The sequence below is a fragment of the Pelodiscus sinensis genome, chromosome 19 (assembly GCF_049634645.1).
Source record: "Pelodiscus sinensis isolate JC-2024 chromosome 19, ASM4963464v1, whole genome shotgun sequence".
In the NCBI taxonomy this organism is placed as follows: Eukaryota; Metazoa; Chordata; order Testudines; family Trionychidae; genus Pelodiscus; species Pelodiscus sinensis.
Genome location: NC_134729.1, coordinates 30,107,103 through 30,121,664, shown reverse-complemented (window position 1 = coordinate 30,121,664; position 14,562 = coordinate 30,107,103). Strand labels below are relative to the sequence as shown.

The 14,562-nt window shown below is 47.0% G+C and overlaps 1 protein-coding gene across 18 annotated transcripts in view; it reads left to right on the top strand.

Annotated features, from left to right (window-relative positions):
• The window catches only part of ZFR2 (zinc finger RNA binding protein 2), a 116,088-nt gene that overhangs the window by 64,101 nt on the left and 37,425 nt on the right, over positions 1-14,562 (top strand). For all 18 annotated transcript variants that reach the window (XR_012896744.1, XR_012896743.1, XR_012896745.1 and 15 more), the window contains one exon: positions 447-592. Coding sequence is in view for 14 of the 18 variants with exons in the window: in XM_075903323.1 (XP_075759438.1) it covers positions 447-592 (146 nt within the window). In the remaining 4 variants the exon portion in view is untranslated. The remainder of the gene's footprint in view (positions 1-446; positions 593-14,562) is intronic.

Here is a 14,562-nt window from a genome sequence, read left to right as displayed (position 1 = left end):
GCTAGGTACCCATAAACTCCAGTTTACTTCATTGGCAGTTGTGGATACTCATCTCTGAAAATTCAGCCACTTTTAGGCATCTAAGTTTTAAAATCTTTCTCTTAGATTGTATTCTCTGTCTTAAACCTGTTTTGGATAGGTCTTTTTGGCAGTTGGAATAGTTTTCAAAGAGACTTCCTTGTTCTGGAAATAGGGACTTAAGCGTGTGGTGTAGCTGTCGATGTCTACTTCTCTTAATTAGTAAATGGTAATAAAATGGTAATAATTATTCTTAAACAAAATTATCTTAAATAAAATGCCACCAAATATTTAAAAACCAAGTGTAATGTCAATAACACTGATGTAATCATAAGACTACAGTAGTAGACTTTTTGAATATTGATACTCTACTAGCTTTGTGATGATGCTTTTAAGATTTCTCTAAAATGTGTTGTAACATTTTGTAGAAGAAAGTAAACCCAGACCTACCAGTTGAGATCAAGCCCAGTAACCGAGCTCGGAAAATGCACGAGGAGAAGATGAAAAAGCAGAAACAGAAGGATATGATAAAGAGACACAGAGATGAAAACCAGCGTTGGCACATGGAAATGAGGCGAGATCATTTTCACAAAAATGTGGATTTTATGGGGTGTTGCACAATTCATACCTTTTTGTTAATTCACACCATCCTTTGAGTTTTGCTGGTGCACAGGTTTTCAGTCATAATCTTGAAGCTGGTCACAGATCTGTCCTCCTCCTTTGTCTGTGCAAATGCTTACTTATCAACATGAATGTTTTCTCCGTGAGATGCCAGAAAAAAGCATGTGTTGACTTCTGTTCTGTCACTGCTGGAAAAGGATTCTGGGCATATTTGAGGAAAACAGTGTGAATGGCTGAATAGGTGAAGTAACTGACTTGGTGCAGTTGTAGGAAGTAAAAGGTTGAAAAGACCTGCCATAGTAGAAAAACTTAAGGCCTGACAGGAATCTAAAATCCTTTAGAGCAGTATCATTGAAGACCATGGCTTCTACATAGGGAAAGTGAAACCATTTGTGTTGTCCTCTTCTCACTGTCCGGTACTTTAACCTTTCTGTGACTGAACAGCATTGGAAGGGGAGGATGTAGGCCTGTTTTTGCCGTAAACTGTGTGAAAGTAATGTTACGTTGACTGAATTGCATGATGGCTCATATTTTGCACTCACTTTTGTGGAGCGGGGGTTTTTAGACTTTTTTTCCCCTGAGGCCCACCTGTGCACTATGGCTCCCTATTAACACTCAACCAATAAAAAGAGAGGCCTCCTGTGGGGCATGTTCAGCCCCTGCACTTCAGCAGGGCCAAGGGCCAGTGAGAGGGTAAACTGGCCAGGCAGATACCAGAGCCAATCCCCATTGACACCCTCTCCCTCAGCAGACCACTAAGTGCCTTATGCTTGTTACCTGGTAGCCCAAGCCCAGTCATCCATCCAACATCTAACATGCCTCATAGGCACCCAGAACTGGACTTAGGGAAAATGGCACCATGGGCAAGATTGTATTTTCATTCTTCCGGCCCCTGCCCCTATTGCTTCTCTTGCTTCCCTCTATTGCCCCAAGCTCCTTTTGCATGGCCTCACACCCCAGGCCTACCTCATTCCTTACCTCATGACCATGCGTGGCTGGAAAATGGTATCTCTTTGTTTTCCTTCGAGTGGTGTCTGTGTGATGCTCCACTCAGGTCTCGGTGAATCCTCGTGCCACTGATTGGAGATTTTGCCTAGAAGTGCCTTCGTATCCTATGCATGCGCATCTCGTGCTGTTTTAGTCCATTAGATGTGCGCGGAGCGATCTTCCGTCAGTTCCTTTTCTGCCGTCTTCGGTTGAAGATGGAGTCACAGCAATGTTTTTCTTTCTGACAGAAAACTGAAAAATAGTATAGTTAGTTTACCAGTTATTAATAGTTTTAGTCAGTGTAAGGGTAGTTTCACGTAGTTCTTTAAAAACAAAAAACAAAACAAAAAAAGCTTCCCCATTTTTTTCCACTTCTACTCTGGTTTTTCTCCAAGTTCTGATTCCTCACGTTTGTTTAACATGTCAGGCTCTCTCCTGGCTTCAAGAAATGTGATTCATGTCCGGACTCAGTGTTGATTTCTGATGGACACGCACCCTGTATTCAGTGCCTGGGCGAAAGCCACATAGTGCAAAAGTGCCCGCATTGTCAAAACATAACGGCCAGCGTGAAGAAAGACCGCAAAATAAGGCTGAAGAACCTTCTCTGGGAGAAATCCCTCCAACTACTGGGGGATAAGTCCCCAGGCATATAGGCACACTTAGCACCCCATGAAAGGGCTAGTTCATCACCTCACAGGGGCTCTCAAGTGCCACAGGCTTCCCCAGCATGATCACTGCTCACTACGTCCCAGGCTGCCCATTTCCTGGTGTCGTCCACTTCTCGCTCCACGGAGGAGTGAAGACCGACCTTAGTTAACGGAGCTGAGTCGGAACCAAGACAGTCAGCACCCACCAATGCAGCTAACTAGCCGCACCAACAAAACGGGATATGCCAGCACCCACAGGCATCCCGGCACTGATTGAGCAAGCTGGTTACCGGCAGACAGACTTAAAGCGTGTTCCAGCACCAGAACATAAGAAAGCAGCTAAAAAGCCCCACAGTCGGGCACACTATCTCCACCAGTGCATTCACCACACTCCCCAATATTACCTCACTCTAGCAGCCCATGTAGACAAAATGTAGAAGCTTTTTCTCACTTTCCCACACCATTCTCACCATGAAATGAATGTGGCAGCCGGCAGAGGAGTAGATTTTCATCACATCACTCATCCCCAACGGGATCAGTGGCTTCATGGCACTCCACTCAACACCATCCTTTTCAACAGCCCCCACAACTTCTGTGGCTTAACTACCCATAGTAATATCCACCGAAACAGCTTCAACCTCAGTGGCCTTTTTGGGAGCCATGGCACCAATATCGCCACCGCTCATGAGATACACTAGTCTCTACACCAGTGCATACAGCTACATGGTCTCCAGCCACCACAGCACATTCGTCCCTTCTAATGCCCATTCCTCAGTAACAACCCAGGCAGATCTAGCACATGATGATGAGAACTTACCTCAATACAATTCAGAAAGCTCTTCACAGGTCCCGCAGTCTTCCACTGTTTCAGATGAGGCAGTTTTTCAAGTATTTCCCTCTCCACCAGTAGACAACCTAAACGAATTTCAAGAATTATTCAGACGAGTGGCTCAGTCTCAGGACACTACTCTCCAAGAAGTGCAAGACAAACAATATAAATTACTCAAAATATTCCAACTAGCTACATCCTCAAAAATAGCATTACCCATCAATGAGGCTATCATGGAGCCATCGGATGTATTCTGGCAGATGCCAGACTCTATGCCCCCCACCAATCGCAGGGCGGACAGAAAATACTTTGTCCCTGCAAGAGGGATGGATTTCCTATTCTCACATCTCCACGCAAATTCATTGGCCGTGGACTCGGTTCATCACAAATCAAAACACCCTCAATACAAGTCTACACCTCGAGAGAAAGCACACATGATTAGATCTTTTCAGCCGTAGATCTCTTTTCTAAGCTGAAAAGTCTAAGTCTTTTTATCAGAGGGGTAGCCGTGTTCGTCTGGATCTGCAAAAGAGACAAGGACTACATCTGGCACCTTATAGACTAACAGATGTATTGGAGCATAAGCTTTCGTGGGCAAGGACCCACTTCGTCAGATGCATGCAGTGGAAATTTCCATAGGCAGGTGTAAATATGCAGGCCAGAATAAGGCTAGAGATAAGGAGGTTAATTCAGTCAGGGAGGGTGAGGCCCACTTCTAGCAGCTGATCTAGACATGTAAACACCAAGAGAGGAGAAACTGCTTTTGTAATTTTTAAGTCTTTTTAATCACTCTTTATATGGGACCTGTTCTAAACCCCTAATCATTTTTGTTGTCCTTTTCTGAACCTTTTCCAATGCCTGCCTGCCTGCCTACCCCCCCCTCTCTGTGTGTGTGTGTGTGTGTGTGTGTGTGTGTATATATATATATATATATATATATATAAATTTTAGATGAGAAGACCACTTCTGTATGCAGTCAAGTATCAGAGGGGTAGCCGTGTTCGTCTGGATCTGCAAAAGAGACAAGGACTACATCTGGCACCTTATAGACTAACAGATGTATTGGAGCATAAGCTTTCGCGGGCAAAGACCCACTTCGTCAGATGCATGTAGTGGAAATTTCCAGAGGCAGGAATAAATATGCAGGCCAGGATCAGGCTGGAGATGACCAGGTGGATCCAATCAAGGAGGATGAGGCCCACTTCTAGCAGCTGATCTGGAGGTGTAAATTCCAAGAGAGCAGAAGCTGCTTTTGTAGTTAGCAAGCCATTCACAGTCTTTGTTTAATCCAGAGTTGATTGTGTCAAATTTAAAGATGAACTGTAGCTCAGCAGTTTCTCTTTGAAGTCTGGTCCTGAAGTTTTTTTGCTGCAGGATGGCTACTTTTAGATCTGCAATTGTGTGTCCAGGAAGATTGAAGTGTTCCCCTACAGGTTTTTGTATGTTGCCATTCCTAATATCAGATTTGTGTCCATTGATTCTTTTACGTAGGGACTGTCCAGTTTGGCCGATGTATATAGCAGTAGGGCATTGTTGGCACATGATGGCATATATTACGTTGGTGTATGTGCAGGAGAATGTACCAGTGACAGTATGGCTGATCTGGTTAGGTCCTGTGATGGTGTTGCTGGTGTATATATGTGGGCAGAGTTGGCACCGAGGTTTGTTGCAAGGATTGGTTCCTGAGTTCGAGTTATGGTGCGGTGTGTAGTTGCTGGTGAGAATATGCTTCAGGTTGGCGGGTTGTCTGTGGGCAAGGACCGGCCTACCTCCCAAGGCCTGTGAAAGCGAGGGATCATTGTCCAGGATGGGTTGTAGATCACTAATGATGCGTTGGAGAGGTTTTAGCTGGGGACTATAGGTGATGGCCAGTGGTGTTCTGTTGGTTTCTTTCTTGGGCTTGTCCCGTAGCAAGAGGCTTCTGGGTACACGTCTGGCTCTGTCAATCTGTCTCCTCACTTCCTCGTGTGGGTATCGCAGTTTACAGAATGCTTGTTGAAGGTCTTGTAGGTGTAGGTCTCTGTCTGAGGGGTTGGAGCATATGCGGTTGTACCTCAGTGCTTGGCTGTAAACAATGGATCGTGTGGTGTGTCCGGGATGGAAACTGGAGGCATGCAGGTAAGTATAGCGGTCGGTAGGTTTTCGGTATAGAGTGGTATTGATATGACCGTCACTTATTTGTATCGTGGTGTCCAGGAAATGGACCTCCCGTGTAGATTGGTCCATGCTGAGGTTAATGGTGGGGTGGAAGCTGTTGAAATCATGGTGAAATTCTTCCAGAATCTGAATGCAGTATTCAAGATGTGGGCGTACCATGGTTTTATATAGAGGCAATAAGAGATTTTCTGTCTTATTCTCTATCCCTTTTTTAATGACTCCTAACATTCTATTTTCTTTTTTGACTGCCGCTGCACACTGAGTAGATGTTTTCAGAGAACTATCCACAATGACTCCAAGATCTGTCTCTTGAGTAGTTGTAGTCAAACTCCATCATATTGCATATATAGTTGGGATTTTTTCCAATGTGCATTACCTTACATTTGTCAACATTAAACTTCATTTGCCATTTTGTTGCCCAATCACTTAGTTTGGTGAGAACTTTTTGAAGCTCTTCACAGTCTATTTTGGTCTTAACTATCTTGAGCAGATTGGTATCATCTTCAAATTATGACACCTCACTGTTTGCCCCTTTCTCTAGAATCATAGACCTGGAAGAGACCTCAAGAGGTTATCAAGTCCTGCCCATGGCAGGACCAACCCCAACTAAATCAACCCAGCCAGGGTTTTGTCAAGCCGAGACTTAAAAACCTCTAGGGATGGAGATTCCACCACCTCCGTACATAACCCATTCCAGTAATTCACTACCCTCCTAGTGAAATAGTTTTTCCTAATATCCTACCTAGATCTCCTCCACTGTAACTTGAGACCATTGCTCCTTGTTCTGCCCTCCCTCACTACTGTGAACAGCCTTTCTCCATCCTCTTTGGAACCTCCCTTCAGGAAGCTGAAGGCTGCTATCAAATCCCCCCTCACTCTTCTCTTCTGCATACTAAACAAACCCAAATCCCTCAGTCTCTCCTCCTAGGTCACGTGCTCCAGCCCCCTAATCATTTTGGTTTCCCTTCGTTGGTCCCTCTCCAATGCGTCCACATCCTTTCTATAGTGGGGGCCCAGAACTGGACACAGTAATCCAGATGTGGCCTCCCCAGAGCCGAATAAAAGGGAATAAAGAGACTTGGTGGAATGACTAGCATGACTGGAGCTCTGTCATGGAAGGGTATAAACTGTTCAGGAAGAACAGACGGGAAAAAAGGAGGAAGAGTTGCACTGTATGTAAGAGAGCACTATGATTGCTCAGAACTCCATTATATAGAGGGGAAAAAGCCTGTTGAGGGTCTATGGGTCAAGTTTAGAGGTGTAAGCAACAGCAGTGATGTTGTGGATGGTGTCTGCTACAGGCTGCCGAATCAGGTGGATGAGGTAGATGGGGCTTTCTTCGGACAACTGAGAGAAGTCTCCAGATCGCAGGCCCTAGTTCTCTTGGGGGACTTTAATCAGCCTGACATCTGTTAGGAGACCAATACGGCAGTACACAGACAATCCAGGAAGTTTTTGGAGAATGTTGGGGAAAACTTCTTGGTACAAGTGCTGAAGGATCCAACTTAACCTGCTGCTTAAAAATAGGAAGGACCTAATAGGGGAAATAGAGGTGGGTGACAACCTGGGAAGCAGTGATCATGAGATGGTAGATTTCAGGATCCTGACCAAAGGGAAAAAACAGAGTAGTAAAATCCGCATCTTGAACTTCAGAAAAGCAAACTTTGATTCTCTCAGAGGTCTGATGGGAAAGGAGCCCAGGAGAGCTGATAGTATTTTAAAGAAGCCTTATTGAAGGCACAGAAAGAAACCATTTCAGTGCATAGCAAGAGAAGAAAATATGGTAGGAGACTGGATTGGCTTACCGGGGAAATCCTTGGTGAACTTAAGCATAGAAAGGGAGCTTACAAAAAGTGGGAACTTGGACAGATGACTAGGGAGGGGTATAAATGTATAGCTTGAGAATGCAGACGAGTTATCAGGAAGGCGAAAGCGCAATTTGAATTGCAACTCACAAGGGATGTGAAGGATAACTAAAAAGCTTGCTAACATGCCTGTAGAAACAAGAAGGTGATCAGAGAGGATGGGGGGCCCCTACTGGATGAGGGTGGTAACTCAGTGACAGATGATGTGGGGAAAGCTGAAGTACTTAATGTTTTCCTTGCCTCTGTCTTTGCAGACAAGGTCAGTTCCCAGACAAATGCACTAAGTGACGCAATATGGGATGAAGGTGGGGAAAACAGGTTAGGAACTATTTAGAAAAGCTAAACATACATAAATCCATGGGTTCGGACTTAATACATCCGAGGGTACTGAGGGAGTTGGCAAATGTCATTGAGGAGCTTTTCGCCATTATCTTTGAAAACTCGTGTAGATCAGGAGAGATCCCAGAAGACTGGAAAAAGGCGATTGTAGTGCCCATCTTTAAGAAAGGGAAGAAGGACGACCCAGGGAACTATAGGCTGGTCAGTCTTACCTCAGTCCCTCGAAAAATCATGGAGGGGATCCTCAAGGAATCCATTTTGATGCACTTGGAAGAGGAGAAGGTGATGAGAAATAGTCAGCATGGATTCATGAAGGGCAAGTCATCCCTGACCAATCTGATTAGCTTCTATGATAAAGTAACTGGCTCTGTGGACATGGGGAAGTCAGTGGATGTAATCGACCTTTTTCTTTAGCAAGGCTTTTGATATGGCCTCCCACAATATTCTTGCCAGCAAGTTAAGGGAATGTGGATTGGATAAATGGATGGTAAGATGGATAGAAAGCTGACTGGAAGGTTGGGCACAGGGGGTAGTGATCAACGGCTCGATGTCAGGATGGCAGTCGGTTTCTAGCGGAGTTCCCCAAGGTTCGGTTCTGGGGCCAGTTTTGTTCAACATCTTTATTAATGACTTGGACGAGGGGAGTAAGTTTGCGGATGACACTTAAGCTAGGGGGAGAGGTAGACACGCTGGAGGTCAGAGATAGAGTCCAGAGTGACTTAGACAAATTGGAGGATTGGGCCACAGGAAATCTGATGAGGTTCAACAAGGACAAGTGTAGAGTCCTGCACTTGGGATGGAAGAATCCCAAGCATTGTTACAGCCTGGGGACCAACTGGCTAACTAGCAGTTCTGTAGAAAAGGACCTGGGGGTTACAGTGGATGAGAAGCTGGACATGAGTCAACAGTGTGCCCTTGTAGCCAAGAAGACTAATTGGCATATTAGATTACATTAAGAGGAGCATTGCCATTCGATCCAGAGATGTGATTATTCCCCTTTACTTGGCTCTAGTGAGGCCACATCTGGAATATTATGTCCAGTTCTGGACCTCCAATTACAGGAAGGATGTGGATGCATTGGAGAGGGTCCAGCGGAGGGTGACCAAAATGATTAGGGGGCTGGAGCATATTACGTATGAGGAGAAGCTGAGGGAGTTGGGTCTATTTAGTCTGCAGAAGAGAAGAGTGAAGGGGAATTTGATAGCAGCCTTCAACTTGCTGAAAAGAGGTTCCAAAGAGGATGGAGAAAGGCTGTTCACAGAAGTAATGGATGGCAGAACAAAGATCAATGGTCTCAAGTTGCAGTGGGAGAGGTCCAGGTTGGATATTAGGGAAAACTATTTCACTAGGAGGGTGGTGAAGCACTGGAATGGGTTCCCTAGGGAAGTAGTGGAGTCTCCATCCCTAGAGGTGTTTAAGTCTCGGCTTGACAAAGCCCTGGCCGGGTTGATTAAGTTGGGATTGGTCCTGCCTTGGGTAGGTGGCTGGACTTGATGGCCTTCTATGGTCTCTTCCAGCTATATGATTGATTCTATGAATAATCACTTCTTGAGATCTGCTGGCAGTGCTCCTCTTAATGCAACCTAATATGCCATTAGCCTTCTTGGCTACAAGGGCACACTGTAGACTCATAGCCAGCATCTCATCCACTGTAATCCCCAGGTCCTTTTCTGCAGAACTATTACTTAACTGGTTGGTCCCCAGCTTGTAACTATGCTTGGGATTCTTCCGTCCCTAGTGCAGGACTCTACACTTGTCCTTGTTGAACCACATCAGATTTCTTTTGGCCCAATCCTCGAATCTCTCCAGGTCACTCTGGATTCTATCCCTGTTCCCCAGTGTATCTACCTCTCCCCCTAGCTTAGGCTATGTCTAGACTGCAAGCCTCTTTCGAAAGAGAGCGTCTAGACTGCACGCGGAGTCTGGATGCTCTCTTTCTAAAAAGACTGTTTGCTTTCAAGAACGCCTTATTTCGAAAGAGCACTTTCGAAAGAAGGCGTTCTTCTTCGTGGAATTAGGTTTACCACCGTCGAAAGAAAAGCCGCATTCTTTCGATTTAATTTCAAAAGAACGCGGCTGCAGTCTAGACGCAGGTGAAGTTTTTTCGAAAAAACCCCTGAGTCTGGACACAGCCTTAGTGTCATCTGCCAACTTGCTCAGGGTGCAATCCATCCCCTCAGCCAGGTCATTAATAAAGATATTGAATAAAACCAGTCCTAGAACTAATCCTTGGGGCACTCCTCTGGAAGCCAACCGCAAAGCTGACTTCGAGCCGTTGATGCAGGGCCGGATTAAGGCATGGGTTAGCCAGGCATCTGCCCTGGGCCCCAACCTATGGGGGGTGCTTGATGGCAGCAGTAAGGGGTGTGCAGCTTTCCTTATAGCTGCCATCAGGCGCCACACGCCTGGCTCCCGGATTGTGGGCTGCAGCAGTTCCCAGGCGGGGGCCACGTTAACACCCGCAGAGCCAGCCAGCAGTGTCCTTCCCCCCGCAGCCATGGGGCCCTGCACAACCAGGCTCGACCCACCCCAGGCGGCCCTGGGCAGTAGCCGGGCTGGGCCAGGCCGGGCTGGGCCAGGCCGGGCATGTGTGTCCTGCTGCCGCCAGCTCCACGCACCCTCCCCCACGTGCCGGCGCGAGGGGCGGGGCCGCATATGCGCCCTCCCTCAACCCAGGGCGCAATTACCCTGTCTGCCTGGGGCTCTGGAATGGCTCAGTCCAGCCCTGCATCTAGCCAGTTTTCTATCCATCTTACAGCCCATTTATCCGCTCCATACTCCCGTAACTTGCTGGCAAGAGTATTGTGGGAGACCATATCAAAAGCCTTGCTAAAGTAAAGGTATATCATATCCACTGACTTTCCCACGTCCACAGAGCCAGTTACCTCATCATAGAAGCTAATCAGATTAGTCAAGCACGACTTGCCCTTCGTGATCCATGTTGACTATTCCTGATCACTTTCCCCTCTTCCAAATGCTTCAGAATGGATTCCTTGAGGATCCCCTCCATGATGTTTCCAGGGACTGAGATAAGGCTGGTCTGTACTTCCCTGGATTGTCCTTCTTCCGTTTTTTAAAGATGGGCACGAAATTTGCCGTTTTCCAAACATCCAGGATCTCTCCCGATCTACACAAGTTTTCAAAGATAATGGCCAAAGGCTCTGCAATGATATTTGCCAGCTCCCTCAGTACCCTTGGATGCATTAAATCCGGACCCATGGTTTTGTTTGTTTAGCTTTTCTGAATAGTTCCTAACCTGTTCTTTCCCCACCAGGGGCTGCCCTTCCCATACTGCGTTACCTAGTGCATTAGTCTGAGAGCTGACCTTGATTGTGAATACAGAGGCAAAGAAAGCATTGAGTACTTCAGCTTTCCCCACATCATCTGTCACTAGGTTACCTCCCTCCTCCAGTAAGAGCCCCACACCCTCTCTGATCACCCACTTATTGCTAATATGCCTGTAGAAACCTTTCTTGTTACCCTTCATATTCCTTGCTAGCTGCAATTCCAATTGTGCGTTCGCCTTCCTGCATTCTTGAGCAATATACTGATATTCTTCTGTAGTCATCTGTCCAAGATTCCACTTCTTGTAAGCTTCCTTTTTGTGTTTTAGGCTCACCAAGTATTTTCCCGGTAAGCCAATCTGGTCTCCTACCATATTTGCTTTTCTTACTGTTCATTGGGATGGTTTCTTCCTGTGCCTTTTAATAAGGCTTCTTTAAAATACTGCCAGCTCTCCTGGACTCCTTTCCCCTTCATGTAAACATCCCAGGGAATCCTGCCCATCAGTTCTCTGAGGGAGTCAAAGTCTGCTCTTCTGAAGTCCAGGGTGTGTATTTCACTACTCTTATTTCTTCCTTTGGTCAGGATCGTGAAATCTACCATCTCATGATCACTGCTTCCCAGGTTGTCACCCACCTCTACTTCCCCTACTAATTCCTCCCTGTTTGTGAGCATCAAGTCAAGCTGTGCATGGCCGCTGGTCAGCACTTGTACCAAGAAGTTTTCCCCAAAATTCTTCAAAAACTTCCTGGATTGTCTGTGTACTGCTGTATTGGTCGCCCAACAGATGTCACGGTGATTAAAGTCCCCCATGAGAACCAGGGCCTGTGATCTGGAAGCTTCTCTCTGTTGTCTGAAGAAAGCCTCATCTACCTCATCTACTTGATCCAGTGGTCTATAGCAGACATCAACCACAACATCACCCCCGTTGCTTCCACCTCTAAACTTAACTCATAGACTCTCAACAGACTTTTCTCCCTCTATATACTGGATCTCTGAGCAATCATACTGCTCTTTTACATACACTGCAACTCCTGCTACTTTTCTCCCCCGCTGTTCTTCCTGAACAGTTTATACCCTTCTATGACAGTGCTCTAGTCATGCAAGTCATCCCACCAAGTCTCCTTTATTCCAATCAAATCATAGTTCTTAGTCTGGGCCAGGACTTCTAATTCTTCCTGTATGTTTCCTAGGCTTCTTGCATTTGTGTACAAACAACCAGTTGATTGCCCTACCTCCTCCATTCGAATGAGGGGTCCTCCTTTGTTGCTTTTTCCTCCTTGTGTTTCTTCTCTAGATCACTTAAAAATAAGTTGAATAGGATGGGTCCCAGGACAGACCCTTCGGGGACCCCACTAGTTACCTCTCTCCACTTGGAAAACTTACCATTTATTCCTACCCTTTGTTTCCTGTCTTTTAACCGGTTACCAGTCCACAAAAGGACCGTCCCTCTTTTTCCATTAAAATTTACTTTACTTAAGAGCCTTTGGTGAGGAACCTTGTCAAAGGCTTTCTGGAACTCTAAATACACTATATTCACTGGATCCCACTTGTCCACATGTTTGTTTGACCCCCTCAAAAAACTCTAGCAGATTAGTAAGGCATAATTTCCCTTTACAGAAACCACGTTGACTTTCCCCCAACAAATTATATTCATCTGACAGTTTTATTTTTTACTGTAGTTTCAACTAATTTGCCTGGTACTGATGTCAGACTTACCAGTCTGTAATTGCCAGGATCATCTCTAGAGCCCTTTTTAAATATTGGCATGACATTAGCAATCTTTTAGTCTTTAGCTATAGAAGCTGATTTAAAGGCTAGGTTACAAACCACAGCTAATAGTTCTGCAATTTCCCATTTGAGTTTTCAGAACTCTTGGGTGAATGCCATCTGGTTCCAGTGACTTGTTACTTTTAAGTTTATCAATTTGTTCTGAAAGCAACAATCCCAAAGATCCAGTGCATCCAAATACAACTTTCCTTCACTGTCTAGGACCTTCTGTCAACAACGGGCCCTTGTTACGATGGAGAAATTGGTTCTCCAGAGCAAATTGGGCTACACAATCTCTATACTCCCTTCTCCAGCCCTCTTAATGTGTGGTATGGGAAAGCACTGCTAGGCAAAATCTCCCAATAGCGGCGCGAGAACGCACAGGTACGCACATCTTGAAGAACCATCCTTACTGCACAAGGCGAGAATCTCCTTCATGTTTGCCCTCCGAACCCCACCCAGGGAAGACCACCCAGAACTGTTTGCAGCCCGCCCTTGAGGAATGGCCCATACTTTGAGAACCTCTATAGCAGAGCACTGAGTGGAGTGGGACGATGGATAGTTTTTGTAATACTTCAGTATTCTTGATCCCCCATCATACCCAACCCAAGTATTGGCAGGTAGTAGGCATCTGGAACTGGAGGTACCACATTCAGCTAGAGGATATCACTAGTGTTTTAGTTTGTGTATATGAATTCTGCATAGAACGAGTATAAAAGCATCTTAAGATTGTCTCCTCCTTATCTCATCCTTTGCAGAATCTTGACCTACTAATAATTCCCTTAATTCACTGATACGCAGTCGGCGTCTGAGTGAAATTCAGTATCTGTTTAAAAGGTACACAGCAGAACTAGGGCAGGAAATAAGGTCAGCAATTTCCAGTTCTGTTTTTGCCGCCTTACACAGTTCAATCAGATGTTCCTGTTAATTTTCTTCATATTCTCCTGAGACACTCTTGCTAACTTGATCATAAATGAGTATTATAAGTTATTTGGGGATGGTGCCCCCTGCTCACTATGCTCGCCATCCCCCCTCTCCAGGGATAGGCAGCTCCCGCTCTCTCCTCATCCGCTGGGGAGGGCCAGGCTGAGCTGTAGCAGCCCTGGCCTGCTCCAGCTATCCCCTCTCCAGCTACCAGTGGGGGAGAGATCTCAGCTGGCCCGGCTTCCTCCGTCCTGGCCACTGGGGGGTTGGACCAGGCCGAGGTTGGGCTGGCTCCCTTCCTCGGGCTGCTGGGTGGAGATTGGGCCGGATGGAAGCTGTGACTGGCCTGGCTCCCTACCTATGGCCACTGGCTGGGGAGAGGGCTTGGCTTGACCCTCTTGCTCTGGCAGGGAGGAGGAAGGGAACAAGGCTCTGGCCCCCTGCTGGCGAGGAGCAAGGCTATGTGGCCCCTGCATGCCCCCCAACCACTGGGGCACTGTGCGTGTCCTATGCACCCCCCCACCTGAGCCCCCATGAGGCTCTACAGCTCCCTCGCATCCCCATATACCCCACCCAAGCCCCCAAGAGATCATGAGGCTCCCATGCCCTCCCTCCCCAAACCTTCCGCACACCCCCAACCCAAGCCCCCACGATTCCCACATGCTGCCCTCACCTGAGCTCCCACAGCTCCTATGTGCCCCTTCCCCCCCCACCCACAGCTCCCAGAGGCCCTCCACTTGTGCCTTCCTGCCCCCAGCTGAGCCCCCACATGGCCCTCCTCCCCACACGAGCCCTTGCAGCTCCCACATCCTGACCACGGCTTCCACACACCGCCTCCCACCCAAGTGTCCTACTCTCCCACCCCAGATAGCGGAAGAGCCACGCGGCTCAATTCAAACTCTGGCAGACACCTGCCCACGTGGCAGCTGCTGGAAGGACATCCAGCCCTGGGTCAGTGGCCAGCACTGTGGGGGAGAGTAGCGGGGGACTGGCAGTGAGACCTGTGGCAGGAGGCAGAAGGTCCTGCTGCAGAGGCCCAGGGGTGAGGGCTGACAGGCTGGGGATCACCCTGTAGGAGGCACCCCGGCTCCTGAGCCAGGGCTGGACATCCAGCTCTGGCTCT